The 14,681-nt window shown below is 50.2% G+C and overlaps 1 protein-coding gene across 5 annotated transcripts in view; it reads left to right on the top strand.

Moving 5' to 3' along the window:
• Positions 1 to 14,681, top strand: part of SEMA5A (semaphorin 5A) — a 148,341-nt gene that overhangs the window by 117,080 nt on the left and 16,580 nt on the right. For all 5 annotated transcript variants that reach the window (XM_081205962.1, XM_081205963.1, XM_081205966.1 and 2 more), the window contains exon 16: positions 1,815 to 2,040. In XM_081205962.1, the coding sequence (XP_081062088.1) occupies positions 1,815 to 2,040 (226 nt within the window). The remainder of the gene's footprint in view (positions 1 to 1,814; positions 2,041 to 14,681) is intronic.

The following is a 14,681-nucleotide window of genomic DNA, read 5'->3' as shown; positions in this document are numbered from 1 at the left end:
GGCCTGAGACCTCGGCACCGACTCTGTTTTGCTCCTGAGGCGAGCTGGGTGATTACCAAGGAGAAGGACTTTTTGGTCATGGCCCCCTGCTTCTGGAATGCCCTCCTTAGGGAGGCTCAACTGGTGCCAACCGTGACGTCATTCAAGCCCAAGGGAAAGATGTTTTCATTTGTCCAGGCATTCTAGCATGTAATGCAAGCTGGATTTAATGTTTGTTTGATCTGCTCTGTTGAGTTTCACTGCTGTGTTGATCTACTCTGTGTCCTTGTTTTCATTGTTGTTTCACTTGCATGTTTTCCTCGTAGCTTTACTAAAGTGTGACCCATAAATTAAATAAATAAAACTGAGATCAACCTGTGTCTCCTGCTCCCAATCCCCTCGCTTCTTCTCAGTGGCCTCTGGGAATGACAGATTCAGGCTTTTGGAATGGTGCCCTTTCAGTCTTCAGAGTGGAAAGGGTTACTTTGACCTTCCTTGGAGAACCTTTAATTCCAAATGGTTAAAAAAAAAAAAAGGTCGGAGAGAGCGAGCGCACAATGTCATAAGACAGCGCAAGCAAAGACCTGTGTTGACCTGAAGTGGCTTTTTATATTGAAGGGTGTGATTTGGCATTTACCCATGAAAAGTCAATGGCAGTGCACAGGGTAGAAGGGGGGAAATGCTTCTCTTTTTAGCTGCTGTAATTATGACTCTCGTTTGAAGCTGTGTTATAGCTTGTTCGTGCTAACTGTATATTTAGAAGGAAAAGCCAGAGATTATGTGCTGAGCAGCATGAACCCGAGGCCCTAAAAATGAAAAGACTTTGTAGTAAAATGTGAGTGGTTCAGTGGCTGCTGGTTTGAACAAAGTGGTTTGCAGCCTTTGCCAACCTGGTGCCCTGCAGATGTTTTGGACTGCAAATCCCATCAGTCCCAGCCAGCAGAACCCTGAGCTGATAGAACTGTAGTCCACAACATTTGGAGGGCACCAGATTGGGGCAGGCTGAGCTTACGAAAGATGTGGCATCCATTGTTTCCCGATAAAACAACTCTTTTTGGGGATGGGAATCTAGAAAAGAGTCAGCCAACCTTTCGGAGCCTCGCTAAGGAGTAAATCCTACACAAATTCAGAGTGGAGTCCCTAAGACAGTTGGATGGCGTATTGAGTCCCTAAGACAGTTGGATGGCGTATTGTACGCCTCCTTCCGGCAATTCCTGCAGCCAAGCTGGTGCCAAACATATTGCTCTGCTTTCCTTTGGACCCCATCGGTGAGGCCAAGAGAAGGGTCTTGTCGTCTGGGCAGCCCAGAACTTTCATATACACTGCCCAGTCTTGCACCCCAGGGAGGTCACTTCAGTGCTGGTAATGCAGCAAAAACAACACAGGAGGCAACAGTTATGAGTTACCAGTTTCTGCAGCCACAGCAGGTGCTGTGATTTCACACACACACACACACACACTGGGGATGCACTCTGTTGTCCCTCGAGACAGACAGGTGCCAAGAAAAATTCTAAAAGCTGTTCTGGGAGCACCACCACCAACAAAATCCAATAAAGAAATAAACCAACTAAAAATCATCAAAAGTAGCAGCTGCTGCCTCGGAATCCTACGGTCTAGTTCTTGGGTTTGTCTCATAATGAATATTATAGTAAGGTTGTGCTTTATTAATGCAGGCATTGTGAGTATAGGAGCACCCAAATAACCTTAATTTCCATGTTTAAACAATTGTATTATAGTTTCTAAACCCCTTTGGCCCAGAGAGTGTATGCAAAGTTTCAAGGTGTTTGTGGGCCATGCTAGACACTAAATAGAGGTAATCAACCCCTTTCCTTCAGGAGTATCAAGGCTGCAACACCAGCCCCTGCCCAGAGTTGAAAAAGACAACTCCTTGGACCCCATGGACTCCGGTGAACATCTCCGACAATGGGGGGCACTATGAACAACGATTCCGATATACCTGCAAGGCACGGCTGCCTGATGCAAATTTGTTAGACGTGGGAAGGCAGAGGATTGAAATGCGTTACTGTTCCAGCGACGGGACCACTGGATGCTCAACAGATGGTAAGCAGCCATTTGCATCAGAATCTTAGGTTTCTTTTTTTTTTTTAAGATATTTATTGAAATTTTCAAAATGTTACAAAAAATAAAAAATAAAATAGAAGCAGAAGAAAGTACAAAATAAAAATAGTTGACAAAGTAGGGGAAAAAAACCAAACCCCTTCCCACCATATGAATAAAAATTCAAAATAAGAAAAAGTGACAGAAAAAAAAGAAAAATACAAAAATACATCACAAACCGTTAAAAACATTTAAAAACAAATTCATTATTTTCAGATCCTTAACTGTCATTGCCTTCTTTCTTAGACCTCCTCCTCCTCCCTTTCTTTGTATCCTAGTTATTAATTATCCCAGCAAATCCTTTCCATGTTTCATAATATTCTGTCATTGCGTTACCCTAAACTGTTTTAATCTTATCTTTCTATAATAAAAGAAACCTTAAAGCTTAAAACTTAAATCTTATCCTTACCAACTTCTCATAACCATAATATTCTTTCATAATTCTTTAAACATCTTTGCTAAAGCCAAGTAATTTCATTCCAACATTTTTCTAACATTCATCAATTTTATAAAACAGTTCTAATGGTAGAGAAAAGAGATACAAACAAATCCAATCTTCATCCAGTGTCCCTTCCTCCTGGTTCTGGGTTTTGTCAGTCCTTATTATCCTGTCGATCTAGCCCATTAACCTGGCAACCTTATATTCGAGGCCCTCAAGTCTCTTCCATGTCCATTCCGCGGCTCTTCTTCATATTTGTAACTGTATTTTCCCTTGTCTCCTACTCGTGGTAACTCCAGCTAGACAATGTTTTTAACCCTTCTCGACAGATCAGCCCCTTTTCCATGTTCAACACTGAGTTCCATGTAGTATTTAAAAGCATGTGTCAGGGCTGCCACTCAGTCCCAGCTCACATAGGACCACGTTAGCCAGCGTTCAGGTTAAAAGAGTCTTTATTGGATTACAGGTTCCATTTCCAAACTGCAACGTGCAGCCCTACTTCTTCTAGGTCAGACCGGCGAAGACCCGTCTGAGTCTCCGCCTCTAGCACACCAGCTTAATACCCTAGCCTTGCTCCACCTCCTGCGCCTTTCCTTCCGTCTCTGGGTCCTTCTGCCCCCCGGGGTCTCTTCTTTCCTACTCTCTTCTGACGCGGACCCCCCTGACCCTTCCGCCTCCTTGCGGCGGGCTTTGGGACCTGGCTCACTCTCTGGGCTGCTTACTGCGCCAGCTTCCGCTACATTTGAACTTGGTGCGCGCGCCCAACTCTCAACCTTCCTCTTGATCGTTTCGTCGCTCCCCGAGGTGGGCGTGACTACTCCTGACTCATGCCCTCCCTCCTTCTGAAAGCCTCCGGAACCCGATATCTGGTCCCCTTTCTCCCCGCTGCTCCCGGCTGGGTACGTGGGTCCCGATCTCCAACTGCTGCTCTCTGATTCCTCTCTGGACCCTTCTTCCTGGGGTGTCCCCCTGTTTTCCCCCCTTGCTCTGACCGCTGGCGCTCCCTTCTGGGAATCCTCGGACTCACTGGATAAGCTCGGCGATCTCGGTTCGTCATCCCCACTCATCTTTCCTTCGTATTCCTCCCCCTCGCTCTCTGTCTCCTCCCTTCTCTGCGTCTCTGCTCCTGAACCCCTGACATCCATCCCCCCCTCGAAGCCCCCCCTTCCCCCCTCCCCACTTTCAAGGGTGGTTGCTGGGTGCTCCATCATCACAGGAGTGAATGCCGGATACAGTTCGCTCCTCGTCGCTGGCCGCCAGCTGAAGACCTCCGAGTCTTCTTCCTCGCGTTCGTCAACGTTGAGCTGCTCCGCCTCCATTTCAGTGCCGCCGTGCTCGAAACCGAGATCCTCCCCGCACACGTCCATGTCAGTCTCTGCGTCGGTCGCTGGACCTGGCATCCCCAGCCACCTCCGGCGCCACTGCTCCTCTGGCCGATCGTCCCACCAATACGAGGTGTCGGACGCCGAACCCTCCGGTGACCCCTCTGGGGAACGTGCGCGCTGTGCGGGCTCCCCGTCCGAGTCGAAGCCATGGAACGTGCTGGAGGAAAGTGTGGGCGTGAACAACCAGTCGTCGAAGAAGCCTGCTGGCATGGGTCTGTGTGGGAAAAGGGCATGAAACTCGTCCTTGAGCAGGGGTTCCTCCAAAGCGTAGTCTGGCACCCAGCTATTAGCACTGGCCCGGGTGCCCTCTCTGGCTAGGAGGTATTCCACTCCGTCTTCCCCCCATCTGGAGTCCAAAATCTCCGTGACTTCGTTGATGGGGTCCTGCTGTGGCAATCTTCCCGCCTCCGTCCGCTCCTGAGACGGACTCGGTGCTGTTCCTGGTTCCTGGAACCTGTGAGGTGTCCTGTAGGGAGTGAGCACCGACCTGTGGAACACCGGATGCATCCTGGAACCCTCCGGTAGCACCAGCCTGAAAGCTACTGGGTTGATCTGCGCTTCGACTTGGTATGGACCGAGTTGCTTGTGCCCCAACTTCTTTTTGGCTAACGATCTGGTCGGCACTGCGTGGGCTGCCAACCAGACCCAGTCTCCCACTCGGATCTCTTCGCCAACCCGCCTGTGCTTGTCTGCTTGCACCTTGTATGCGTGCTTCGCTAGCTCCAGCTGCCGTCGGAGTTGATCGTGGACCTCCTGCAACTCAGACGCGAAAGCGTCCGCCGTCTGCGGTTCCCCTTCCCCCACTCTGTCCAGTCCCGGGAAGGTTCTGGGATTCCTCCCATTGTTGGCGAAGAACGGCGTCACCCCTGTGGACACGTGCTTCGTGTTGTTGTAGGCGAACTCGGCGAGCGGCAGGTAATCCACCCACGTCGCCGGCTGTTGATTGGCATAGCATCTCAGGTACTGCTGCATGATGGCATTGACCCTCTCCGCTTGCCCGTTGGTCTGTGGGTGTCTCGCTGATGTCAGGTTGATCTTGACGTTCAGGAAGCCCATCAGCTTCTGCCAGAAATTCGAGATGAACTGGCGACCGCGGTCGGACAGTATAGACCGCGGCAGCCCGTGCACTTTGAACACGTGATCTATGAACAGTTTGGCTGTTTGTTCTGCCGTGGCCACCTTCGCACACGGTATGAAGTGTGCCATCTTGGTGAACAAGTCCACCACCACTAGTACAGCTGTCTTGCCTCTCGAGCTGGGTAGATCCGTGACAAAGTCCAGGGCCACCCTCTCCCACGGTTCAAACGGCGTTTGCAGCGGTTCCAGCAGTCCCGCCGGTGGTTTGTGCACCGGCTTGGCCCTCTGGCAGGTGTCGCACCTCGCGACGTAGTCCGCGACTTCCCCTCTCAGTCTGGGCCACCAAAAGTCCCTTGCGACTAATTCCACCGTTTTTTCCGTGCCAAAGTGCCCGGCCGTGGGTGCGTCGTGCAACTGCTGCAGTACCTTGGCGCGAAGTTCATCTCCCGGCACGTAGATGGCCCCTTTACGTAAGAGCAAGCCGTCCCGTATCTGGAACTCGTCGCTCTTCGCCGTGCCCTTGTGCACCTCGGCCATCTTCGCCTGCGCGAATGAGTCGTCCTGCAACGCCCGCCGCACCGCATCCAGGTCTACTGTGGCTGAAGCGCACGCCCACGCTGTTGGCGCGAAGATGTGCATGGCTGCCGCTGGCGTCGCCTCTTCGAGTTATTGCGGTTTTCGGGACAGTGCATCCGCCATGATGTTGGTGTTGCCTGGGACGTACTCTATTCGGAAATCGAAGTCAGCAAAGAACTCCGCCCAACGTATCTGCCTCTGGTTCAGGAACTTCGCCGTGCGCCAGTGCTCCAGATTCTTGTGGTCCGTGCAGACCTGCACCGTGTGCTTGGCGCCGATCAGGAAGTGTCTCCACGCCTTGAAGGCTGCATGAATGGCAAGCAACTCCCTGTCCCAGATGGTGTAGTTCTGCTCCGACTTGCTGAGCTTTCTGGAGTAGAACGCTCCCGGCCTCCAGACCCCCTGTGAGTCCCTCTGCAGCAGGACAGCTCCCACTGCTCTATCGGACGCGTCCGTCTCTACCCGCATCGGTCTGCTGGGGTCGATATGCAGCAGTTGCTCTTCCGACGCGAAGAGACGCTTGAGTGCTTGAAAGGACTGCTCCGCCTGCTCCGTCCAGATGAATTTCTTTTTCTTGGAGCTTAGCGTGTCCGTAATAGCCGCCGTCTGCATCGCAAACCCTTTGATAAACTTGCGATAGAAGTTGGCGAAGCCGACAAACCGCTGGACCTCCTTCCGGTTGCGCGGGCTCTTCCAATCCAACACCGCTCGCACCTTGGCGCTGTCCATGGCTAGCCCCTTGTCCGACAACTTGTAACCCAAGAAATCCACCTCCGTCGTGTCGAACTGGCACTTCTCCAGTTTGGCGTACAGTCTATGCTGCTGCAACCTCTCCAGCACCTCCCGAACGTCTCGGTCATGCGCTTGCTGCGACTCGGAGAATATCAGGATGTCATCCAGAAAGCAGACGCACTTCTTGTAGAGGAGTCCCGCCAACACATGATGCATGAAAGCTTGAAAACAGTGAGAACCGTTTTGCAATCCAAACGGCATCACTCTGTACTCGTAGGTGCCCAGAGGCGTGAACATGGCTGTCTTCCACTCATCGCCCTCCCTCATGCGGATGAGATTGTACGCCCCTCGCAGGTCCAACTTGGTAAACACGCGTCCCTTGCGCACCGTCGCCAGTAGGTCGTCAATCCTGGGCATGGGGAAATCAGAGGGCTTGGTCATCTTGTTCAAGAGGCGAAAATCCACCACCAGCCTTTTTTGGGGCGTGTCCTTCTTCTTCACAAAGAAAACAGGACTGCCCCCTACTGCTCTGGACTCCCGGATGAAACCGCGCTCCAAATTGTGATCTATGAACTGTTTGAGTTCCTGTAGTTCATCCTCAGACATGGAATACAGCTTCCCCTTCGGTAGCGTCGCCCCTGGTAGGAGGTCAATCTTGCAGTCATATTGCCTGTGCGGTGGTAACTTGTCTGCCTCCTTCTCGCAGAAGACCTCCAGAAAGTCTGCGTATTTGTGGGGGACTGCTTGCAACGTTCCCAACTGCAGTTGTGATTCCTCCTCCTCTCCCTCCTGGCCGGGCAGGATGCAGTGTTCTGCGCAGTAAGAGGAGCCGAAGATCAGCTGTCGCTGGTACCAAGCCAGTGTCGGACTGTGCCTGTCCAGCCAACTCATGCCCAACACAATGGGTGTGTCCGACAGTCGGGTGACGTTAAAACTGATGACTTCCCTGTGGTTGCCAAGGCGCATCACCATTGGCGGCGTTTGCTTCACCACCTGCCCCCCCAGCAACTCCCTGCCATCCACTGTGACGACTTGCAGGGGCAGAGTGGCCGGTAATAGCTGTATAGCGTGCTGCTCCACAAAATCCTGTGCTATAAAGTCTGCGTTGCTTCCAGAATCCACAGAAAGCGGCACTTCGATAGTGACGCCATCGGGCAGCTGGAGAGATGCTGTGAGTTGCACTACTGGTTTGGGTGGGAGGGGGTCCGTGGGTTGCAAGATCGCTGGGGACTGCTTCAGTGATGCGTCTGGCTGGGCCCCAGTGCCTCTGTCTCCAGCCAGACATCGTCGTTTCCCTGCTGGTGTTCGCTGTGTTGCGTGGCCGCTTTCACCGTTGCGGAGGCTGCAGTGTGCTTGGAGCTCCTCTGGGGACACTCTTTCGCCAAGTGTTGAGAGCTGTCGCATATATAACACTTCCTGGTCCCTCTAGGAGGTTTAGTCTTGACTGCCGCCGGTGCAGGGGCTCTGGTAGCTGACTGAGCCCGGGCGCCTCCCACCTCCATAGGTTCCACTCCCCCTCCTGGCGGAGGTGTGGATTGCGCACGCGCAGCTTCCCTGGGAACGAAAGAGAAACTTCTCGCTGCTTCGCGCCCTCCACGTCCTTCGTCTCTGCACCACGGACGTTCTTCCAGCCTCACCCCCACAGTCAGCGCCCTTTGGACCACCTCCTGCGTGCTCCGGGGCCTCTCCCCCCTCGCAATTTCGTCTTTAACAGCACTGCTCAAACCCTCCCAGAATAGGTCTCTGACTGGGGGCGAATCCCGGTCCCATTCCAAGGCACTGACCAGCGCAAAAAAGCGGGCGTGATACTGGCGTACGCTCGCCCTCCCTTGTTTCAGTCCATGAATCTCCCGTCGGGCAAGATCCACGTCAATGGTAGATAAAAAGCACGCATCCATCGCTTTGATAAAGGCATCTGCATTCTGAAGCGCCGGATCTTTATCCCTCCACAAATTGCGTAGCCACGCTTTAGCATCCCCATGCAAATGGGATAGTATAAACCCCACTTTCTCTTCCTCATCCCTAAAGTCTTTCGCCAGCAGTTGCAGTGCGCACATTACGTCTGCTCGAAAATTGGGGTACTGTTGTAAATTCCCATCGAAGTGAGCCACAAGCCCTCCTGCTCTCCATGCCAACCCAACCCCCTCCGGTCTGGGTCCTGGCTGCCCATGCTTAACCAATGCTTCAAACCTGGCGTGGAGATCTCTGTAGGCGGCTGCCGCATCCTCCTCCCTTTTCTTGGATGCCTGTACCTCCGCGTTCAATTGGGTCACTGCCTGTTGCAGCGCTGAAATTTTCTCTGCTTCCGTCGTCTCTGCCAACCGTTGTGAGCTCGCTCCCAAACACCAATTTCCTCCTCTCGCTGCTTCTGCCTCCGCTGCGAGGTATCAGGTGTCCGAAGCTTTAAGGAGACGGGTCTTACTGTCAGGGCTGCCACTCAGTCCCAGCTCACATAGGACCACGTTAGCCAGCGTTCAGGTTAAAAGAGTCTTTATTGGATTACAGGTTCCATTTCCAAACTGCAACGTGCAGCCCTACTTCTTCTAGGTCAGACCGGCGAAGACCCGTCTGAGTCTCCGCCTCTAGCACACCAGCTTAATACCCTAGCCTTGCTCCACCTCCTGCGCCTTTCCTTCCGTCTCTGGGTCCTTCTGCCCCCCGGGGTCTCTTCTTTCCTACTCTCTTCTGACGCGGACCCCCCTGACCCTTCCGCCTCCTTGCGGCGGGCTTTGGGACCTGGCTCACTCTCTGGGCTGCTTACTGCGCCAGCTTCCGCTACATTTGAACTTGGCGCGCGCGCCCAACTCTCAACCTTCCTCTTGATCGTTTCGTCGCTCCCCGAGGTGGGCGTGACTACTCCTGACTCATGCCCTCCCTCCTTCTGAAAGCCTCCGGAACCCGATATCTGGTCCCCTTTCTCCCCGCTGCTCCCGGCTGGGTACGTGGGTCCCGATCTCCAACTGCTGCTCTCTGATTCCTCTCTGGACCCTTCTTCCTGGGGTGTCCCCCTGTTTTCCCCCCTTGCTCTGACCGCTGGCGCTCCCTTCTGGGAATCCTCGGACTCACTGGATAAGCTCGGCGATCTCGGTTCGTCATCCCCACTCATCTTTCCTTCGTATTCCTCCCCCTCGCTCTCTGTCTCCTCCCTTCTCTGCGTCTCTGCTCCTGAACCCCTGACAGCATGTTTCAAAGACCCTCCAAAATTAAGAGCCCCCACAGTCCCAAACATCTCACGGCCCATTGCCATATTTGAAAAGTCCAAACATCCCATCATAGGGGGGTCAATCCAGCCCCCCATTTCCAAGCCAAACCAAACTTTTCCTTTCCAAATCTGGCTTTTTCCAAGTTCATTTGTCAAATCCGAAAAATCATATTCCTGTTGGGCCTGTTCTGTCAAGACACACTCCTGATTTAATTCCTGAGTGGGCTCCACATATTTTCCCACTGCCTGTTCAAAATTTCTAGTCGAAGTCGCCATCCAATTCACCTTCTCATGTAATTGTTCCAGTAGGGCGTTTGTTTTATAGAGAGCACACAACAAAGCTTCTGAATACATTGTCCTGCAAGGTCAGATGCCTGTTCCCACGGTTGTAATCTGTAACAGCTGCCGGCTCCCTGGAGTTAGTTACAGTTTCACAGACTCCCTCTAGGGGGAAAACTTCTATTTGTTCTTGCGACAAAGTTTCCCTTTTTAAGATACTTTGTCCATATATATTCCTTTGAAATGCGAAAGGGAACAGTGGAATCCCTATGTTTCTCTTCTTTTAGCTATCTGTCAAAAACACTTGTCTTTGGTCAATGAACTTGAAACGTCAGTCCTGATACCCCGCTCCAGGATCAGGATGGAGGAAAGATACTTTACTTTAAAGTCACTTTAAACAGTCCAAAAAGATTTTCCCCCCTTCTCCTGCTGTCGAAGGGGGGTTCCACAATTTTAAATGGTGAAATCCAATCTTTTAAAAGCGATTTTCTGAGCTCTAGTTTAAATTGTCTTTGCTTTATTCTGTTTACAAATGAACGGAAGGCTGACTTCCTGTTTAGACCTTCCCGTTCCGTACCAAATTAGAGTAGGTTTTTAAAATCCAATTCTTTCCTGCTCACTAGTCCTTATTTGATGTCCAATTATTCAAAGTCTAAGTACTCACGGGTGCTTATTTTAAAGTCCAAATTGTCCCAGGAAAAAGGCAGCGCTCTCCGGCAACGGCTATGCGGCTTCGCTCCATGGAAATAGCAGTTGACTCACAGCACCGCGCCACTTCCCCCTCTTCACTTCGGAGCCCGTTAGTGGGTTCCTTAGCGGGTTGGGGGGCGCTAAAGGTGCCCGCCGAGTCCCATGGTCACAGGCTTCATCCGCCTGTGATTTTTAAAAGGGTCCCCGCTTCGCCGTAGCGGAGAAGACCCGTTTCCCGCGGAGCTAGTCCCTCCAGTTCAGAGGGAGTCCGCCATTGCCGGGGGCGCCACCCCAGAAGTCCCAGAATCTTAGGTTTCTTGCCATTGCTATGGCTGGAGGTGACTTTCGTTTTGTTGGTACTGATAGAACCACTAGCAAAGCACCTATTGCCACAGTGGGCAAAAGCAGGACACGCTTTGTGGAAGATCATAATGAGGTGCGTCCAATAATATCGTCAGTCCAGGAGCAACCTCCCCCGCCCCAAGAAGTCACCAACTTTGCCATCAGCCTGAATTGGGTCCCTAGGCATAAAAGGGTCCTCAAAGGTCATCAGCTGAGACCTTTCCTGCTACTGCAGGAAATCTGTTACTGCGCATCCTGATTAAGGGACCACATGCTGTTCTCAAGGACAAAGTTCAGGTGAGGATCAAACATACTGCCTCTGTCAGATACTGATGATTCCAGTATCAGTAGTGTGGCAGAATTTGCCCATCTCTAGTGGCTCCCCTTTGACATTGTGCTCTTGGATTAAGAAAGTAAATTAGCTATTGACTCCTGTGGCACATACATCTCTCCCGCGTGCACTGCACAGTCAACGGGTGCCGTTCCTTTCTGTGGCAAAGGAGAACATGCTGCTGCGGGGGAGACCATGTCCCAAAGTGTGGTGATATACAGTAGGAACTTTGGGCAGAATCTGGTGCCTTCCTTTCCCCAGCCTCCTTCCGTAATGCAATATATCATGCACTGGAAGCCTTCGTGCCTGCTCAGCCTCTCCTTGGAAATCTCACAGAAGATTCTGTAACCTTCCCAGGTAGCTGAATTGATTGCTGAACAGCTCTTATCATTGGGACATTTTTCCTAACATTGAAACTGGTAGAAAGCTATAGCTCTTCCTCATTTCCTGACATCTTTTACATATTTGAAACCTCTCAACTTTCAGTCTCCTTCCTTGCAGCTAAATATAACCAGGCTTCTGATTTCATTCTTAGAATTTTCAGTCTAGATTTTTTCCCCCTTAATCATCTTCATTGCTCTCATCTGAAAGGGGCATTTTTTTCAATGTTTTTTCTGCTTCTTTCTGTTGTGGCACCCAGAACTTTACATTGTGTGCCAATTTGCCAGTACTTCATAGAATCGTATTGAAATTTCTCAGAATTCAGAGATGATGGTGCTTCCCAGTTAAAGTGGCATATTCCATTTTTGCCACAACATCAGCCTCCTGGTAATTCATTATTTATCCCAAACCCCTCTTGGCAAACTTAAAAGTTTTTCCAGTTATGTCCCATCTCATGCATTTGATTTTTGCTCCCTGTGAGTAATACTTTATATTTTCCCTTAATAGGTTTCATCTTAATACTGTCTGCCCAGCTGGAAAGTCTGAGATTGGATTGAACTTGTATCTTAACCTCTAAAAAGTTGGCAGTTCCCCCGTTTTTTATATCATCCTTTCCTTTGATGAGTGTGCAGCCCATTCTTTCACATTCTGCTTCACCCACCACAAATCCCTGCAAAATAGCATTTGGTACCTAGTTCCAGTCCAATATTTTGGTAGCTTGTCAGTCAGCTGCATGTCATGTGTCCACCTAATCTTAGCTTCATGAAGTCTACCTTTTAAAAAAGATTTCTAGGAGAGTCACCAGTGCTCCTTGCCTGGAGTTTAAAAATCACATATCTCCTGCTGGATGGCAAAATATTAAATAAGCCTGAGGGGACAACAGTTGGGAAGATAGGAGAGAGGAAGAACAATCACCCTTTGCCCCCAACCACTGATTTCAAGCTTCCCCTTCAGTTTGGGAACCTGAGATAATGTGTAGAATCATAGAATCATAGAGTTGGAATAGACCACAAGGGCCATCGAGTCCAACCCCCTGCCAAGCAGGAAACACCATCAGAGCACTCCTGACATATGGTTGTCAAGCCTCTGCTTAAAGACCTCCAAAGTAGGAGACTCCACCACACTCCTTGGCAGCAAATTCCACTGTCGAACAGCTCTTACTGTCAGGAAGTTCTTCCTAATGTTTAGGTGGAATCTTCTTTCTTGTAGTTTGGATCCATTGCTCCGTGTCCGCTTCTCTGGAGCAGCAGAAAACAACCTTTCTCCCTCCTCTATGTGACATCCTTTTATATATTTGAACATGGCTATCATATCACCCCTTAACCTCCTCTTCTCCAGGCTAAACATGCCCAGCTCCCTTAGCCGTTCCTCATAAGGCATCGTTTCCAGGCCTTTGACCATTTTGGTTGCCCTCCTCTGGACACGTTCCAGTTTGTCAGTGTCCTTCTTGAATTGTGGTGCCCAGAACTGGACACAGTACTCCAGGTAAGGTCTGACCAGAGCAGAATACAGTGGCACTATTACTTCCTTTGATCTGGATGCTATACTCCTATGGATGCAGCCCAGAATTGCATTGGTGTAGTTTCCATTTTGGAAGCTGTGGCAATACTGCCAGGTGCAATTCAGCCAGGTTATCCCTCAACCAAACCCTCCTTTGAAATCAGACACAGCTGTAGTACTTTTTTGTGCTATTAAAAGCCAGAGACTGAGACAGGTGAAGTGAATGGGCTTAGTCTATCCTCACTGTTTTCCCTCAGTTTTTTATTGCTGTAGTGCAGCTTGCCACAGGACATGCCGGTGTTGGCTAGAGCTCCCTTGCTCTCTGATTCTTGTTTGCATGTGTGTAGAGGTAGGCAGGTGAATTTCTGGTGAAAATGGAAGCATGATGTGTCTGTGAAGCAAAATTCAGAATATAGTATAGCAGCTTGCAAACAGAGGTCCCTTCAAGACTGTCACTATTTTGTGGGATGAATCCAAGCACATTCTGGGAAATATAGGTTTGGACTCTCTCTGGCACCCTTTTGCTGCTCGGAACAGGCATTGAAAAGTGTGGAATGAACAAATGATTAATGGGAAGATGTATAACCGCCGTGTGAGCAGCGCAGGATGGCGGCTCATTGTTGTCTTAACTTCCCTGAAAACAAATCAGAACGAATGTTTGATATAATATGACCTCTGCAAAAGCTTTGTGCAAGTAAATAAGAATGAATGCTCAATAGATAGGTTGCCAAAAGGAGCCCAGAGAAGGGGGCTTTCCTTCTCTGACAGTCCTTTGGGTTTCTTAGCTGAGCCCAGAGGAGAACGGAGCGCTTCCACTCTTGCCCACATGGAATTCCTTCTCACCTAGTTCTTAAGTACAAGGCGGAAATATGGCTGCTTTGAAATGCTTGCGGCGCCATTTCTTGCCACATTCTTCATCTCAGTGCCTTCCTGCCCCATTTTTAAACAATCTCCCAAGGACAGATCTTTCACTGCAGCAACATTGTAGCCATTGTGCAGCATTTCCTAAGGCTCCACCAAACTTACGTTGTTACAACTTGTCCATTACTCCAGCTCATCCTTGACTCTGGGCCAGGAGACAACAACAGCAGACGCTCCTTTTTCTGGCAGCATCCCAAATATCCAAAGGCTTTTATCATTGTCTCCCTTAACTTTGATTTTTTTCTTAATTAAAAATGGCCTGGTAATTGCAACGGTTGAGAGTCTGCAAATGAAAGTAGTTCTAAGATTGAGGGAAGAGAGCAAAAAAGAACCAGTGTGCAGGTTAGGAGACTGAGCCAAGAAACCAAGATTCAAATCTTGCCTCTGTCATTAACTCACTAGGTGGTCTCAGTCTAGCTACTCTTTTCGTCCAGCATTTACAATATGGAGAAATACTATTGGCCTACCTTGCTGATTTTTTGTACGGATTATTGAGATAAAGTTCATGAGATACTTGGAACATCTCTTATCTGCTATATGTGAATGTCCACACAACTGGGGCCTGCAACAAAAGGCTAATGCTGTGAACTGATCTTGTTCAGGTTTCCTGTCAGCCAGCCAGGCCCTTCTTCTCCTTGTCCGGTCAGCATTCTGTGTCCAGGAAGCAAGCTCAGTCCCTGCTGGACTCTTGGGTTGCATCTTTAGGGTCCTTTTCCTTTAAACACGTTG

This window comes from Podarcis bocagei, assembly GCF_964188305.1.
Source record: "Podarcis bocagei genome assembly, chromosome: 8".
NCBI lineage: Eukaryota > Metazoa > Chordata > Lepidosauria > Squamata > Lacertidae > Podarcis > Podarcis bocagei.
The sequence above is the reverse complement of the archived record's forward strand: the minus strand, read 5'-3'. Positions and strand labels throughout refer to the sequence as shown.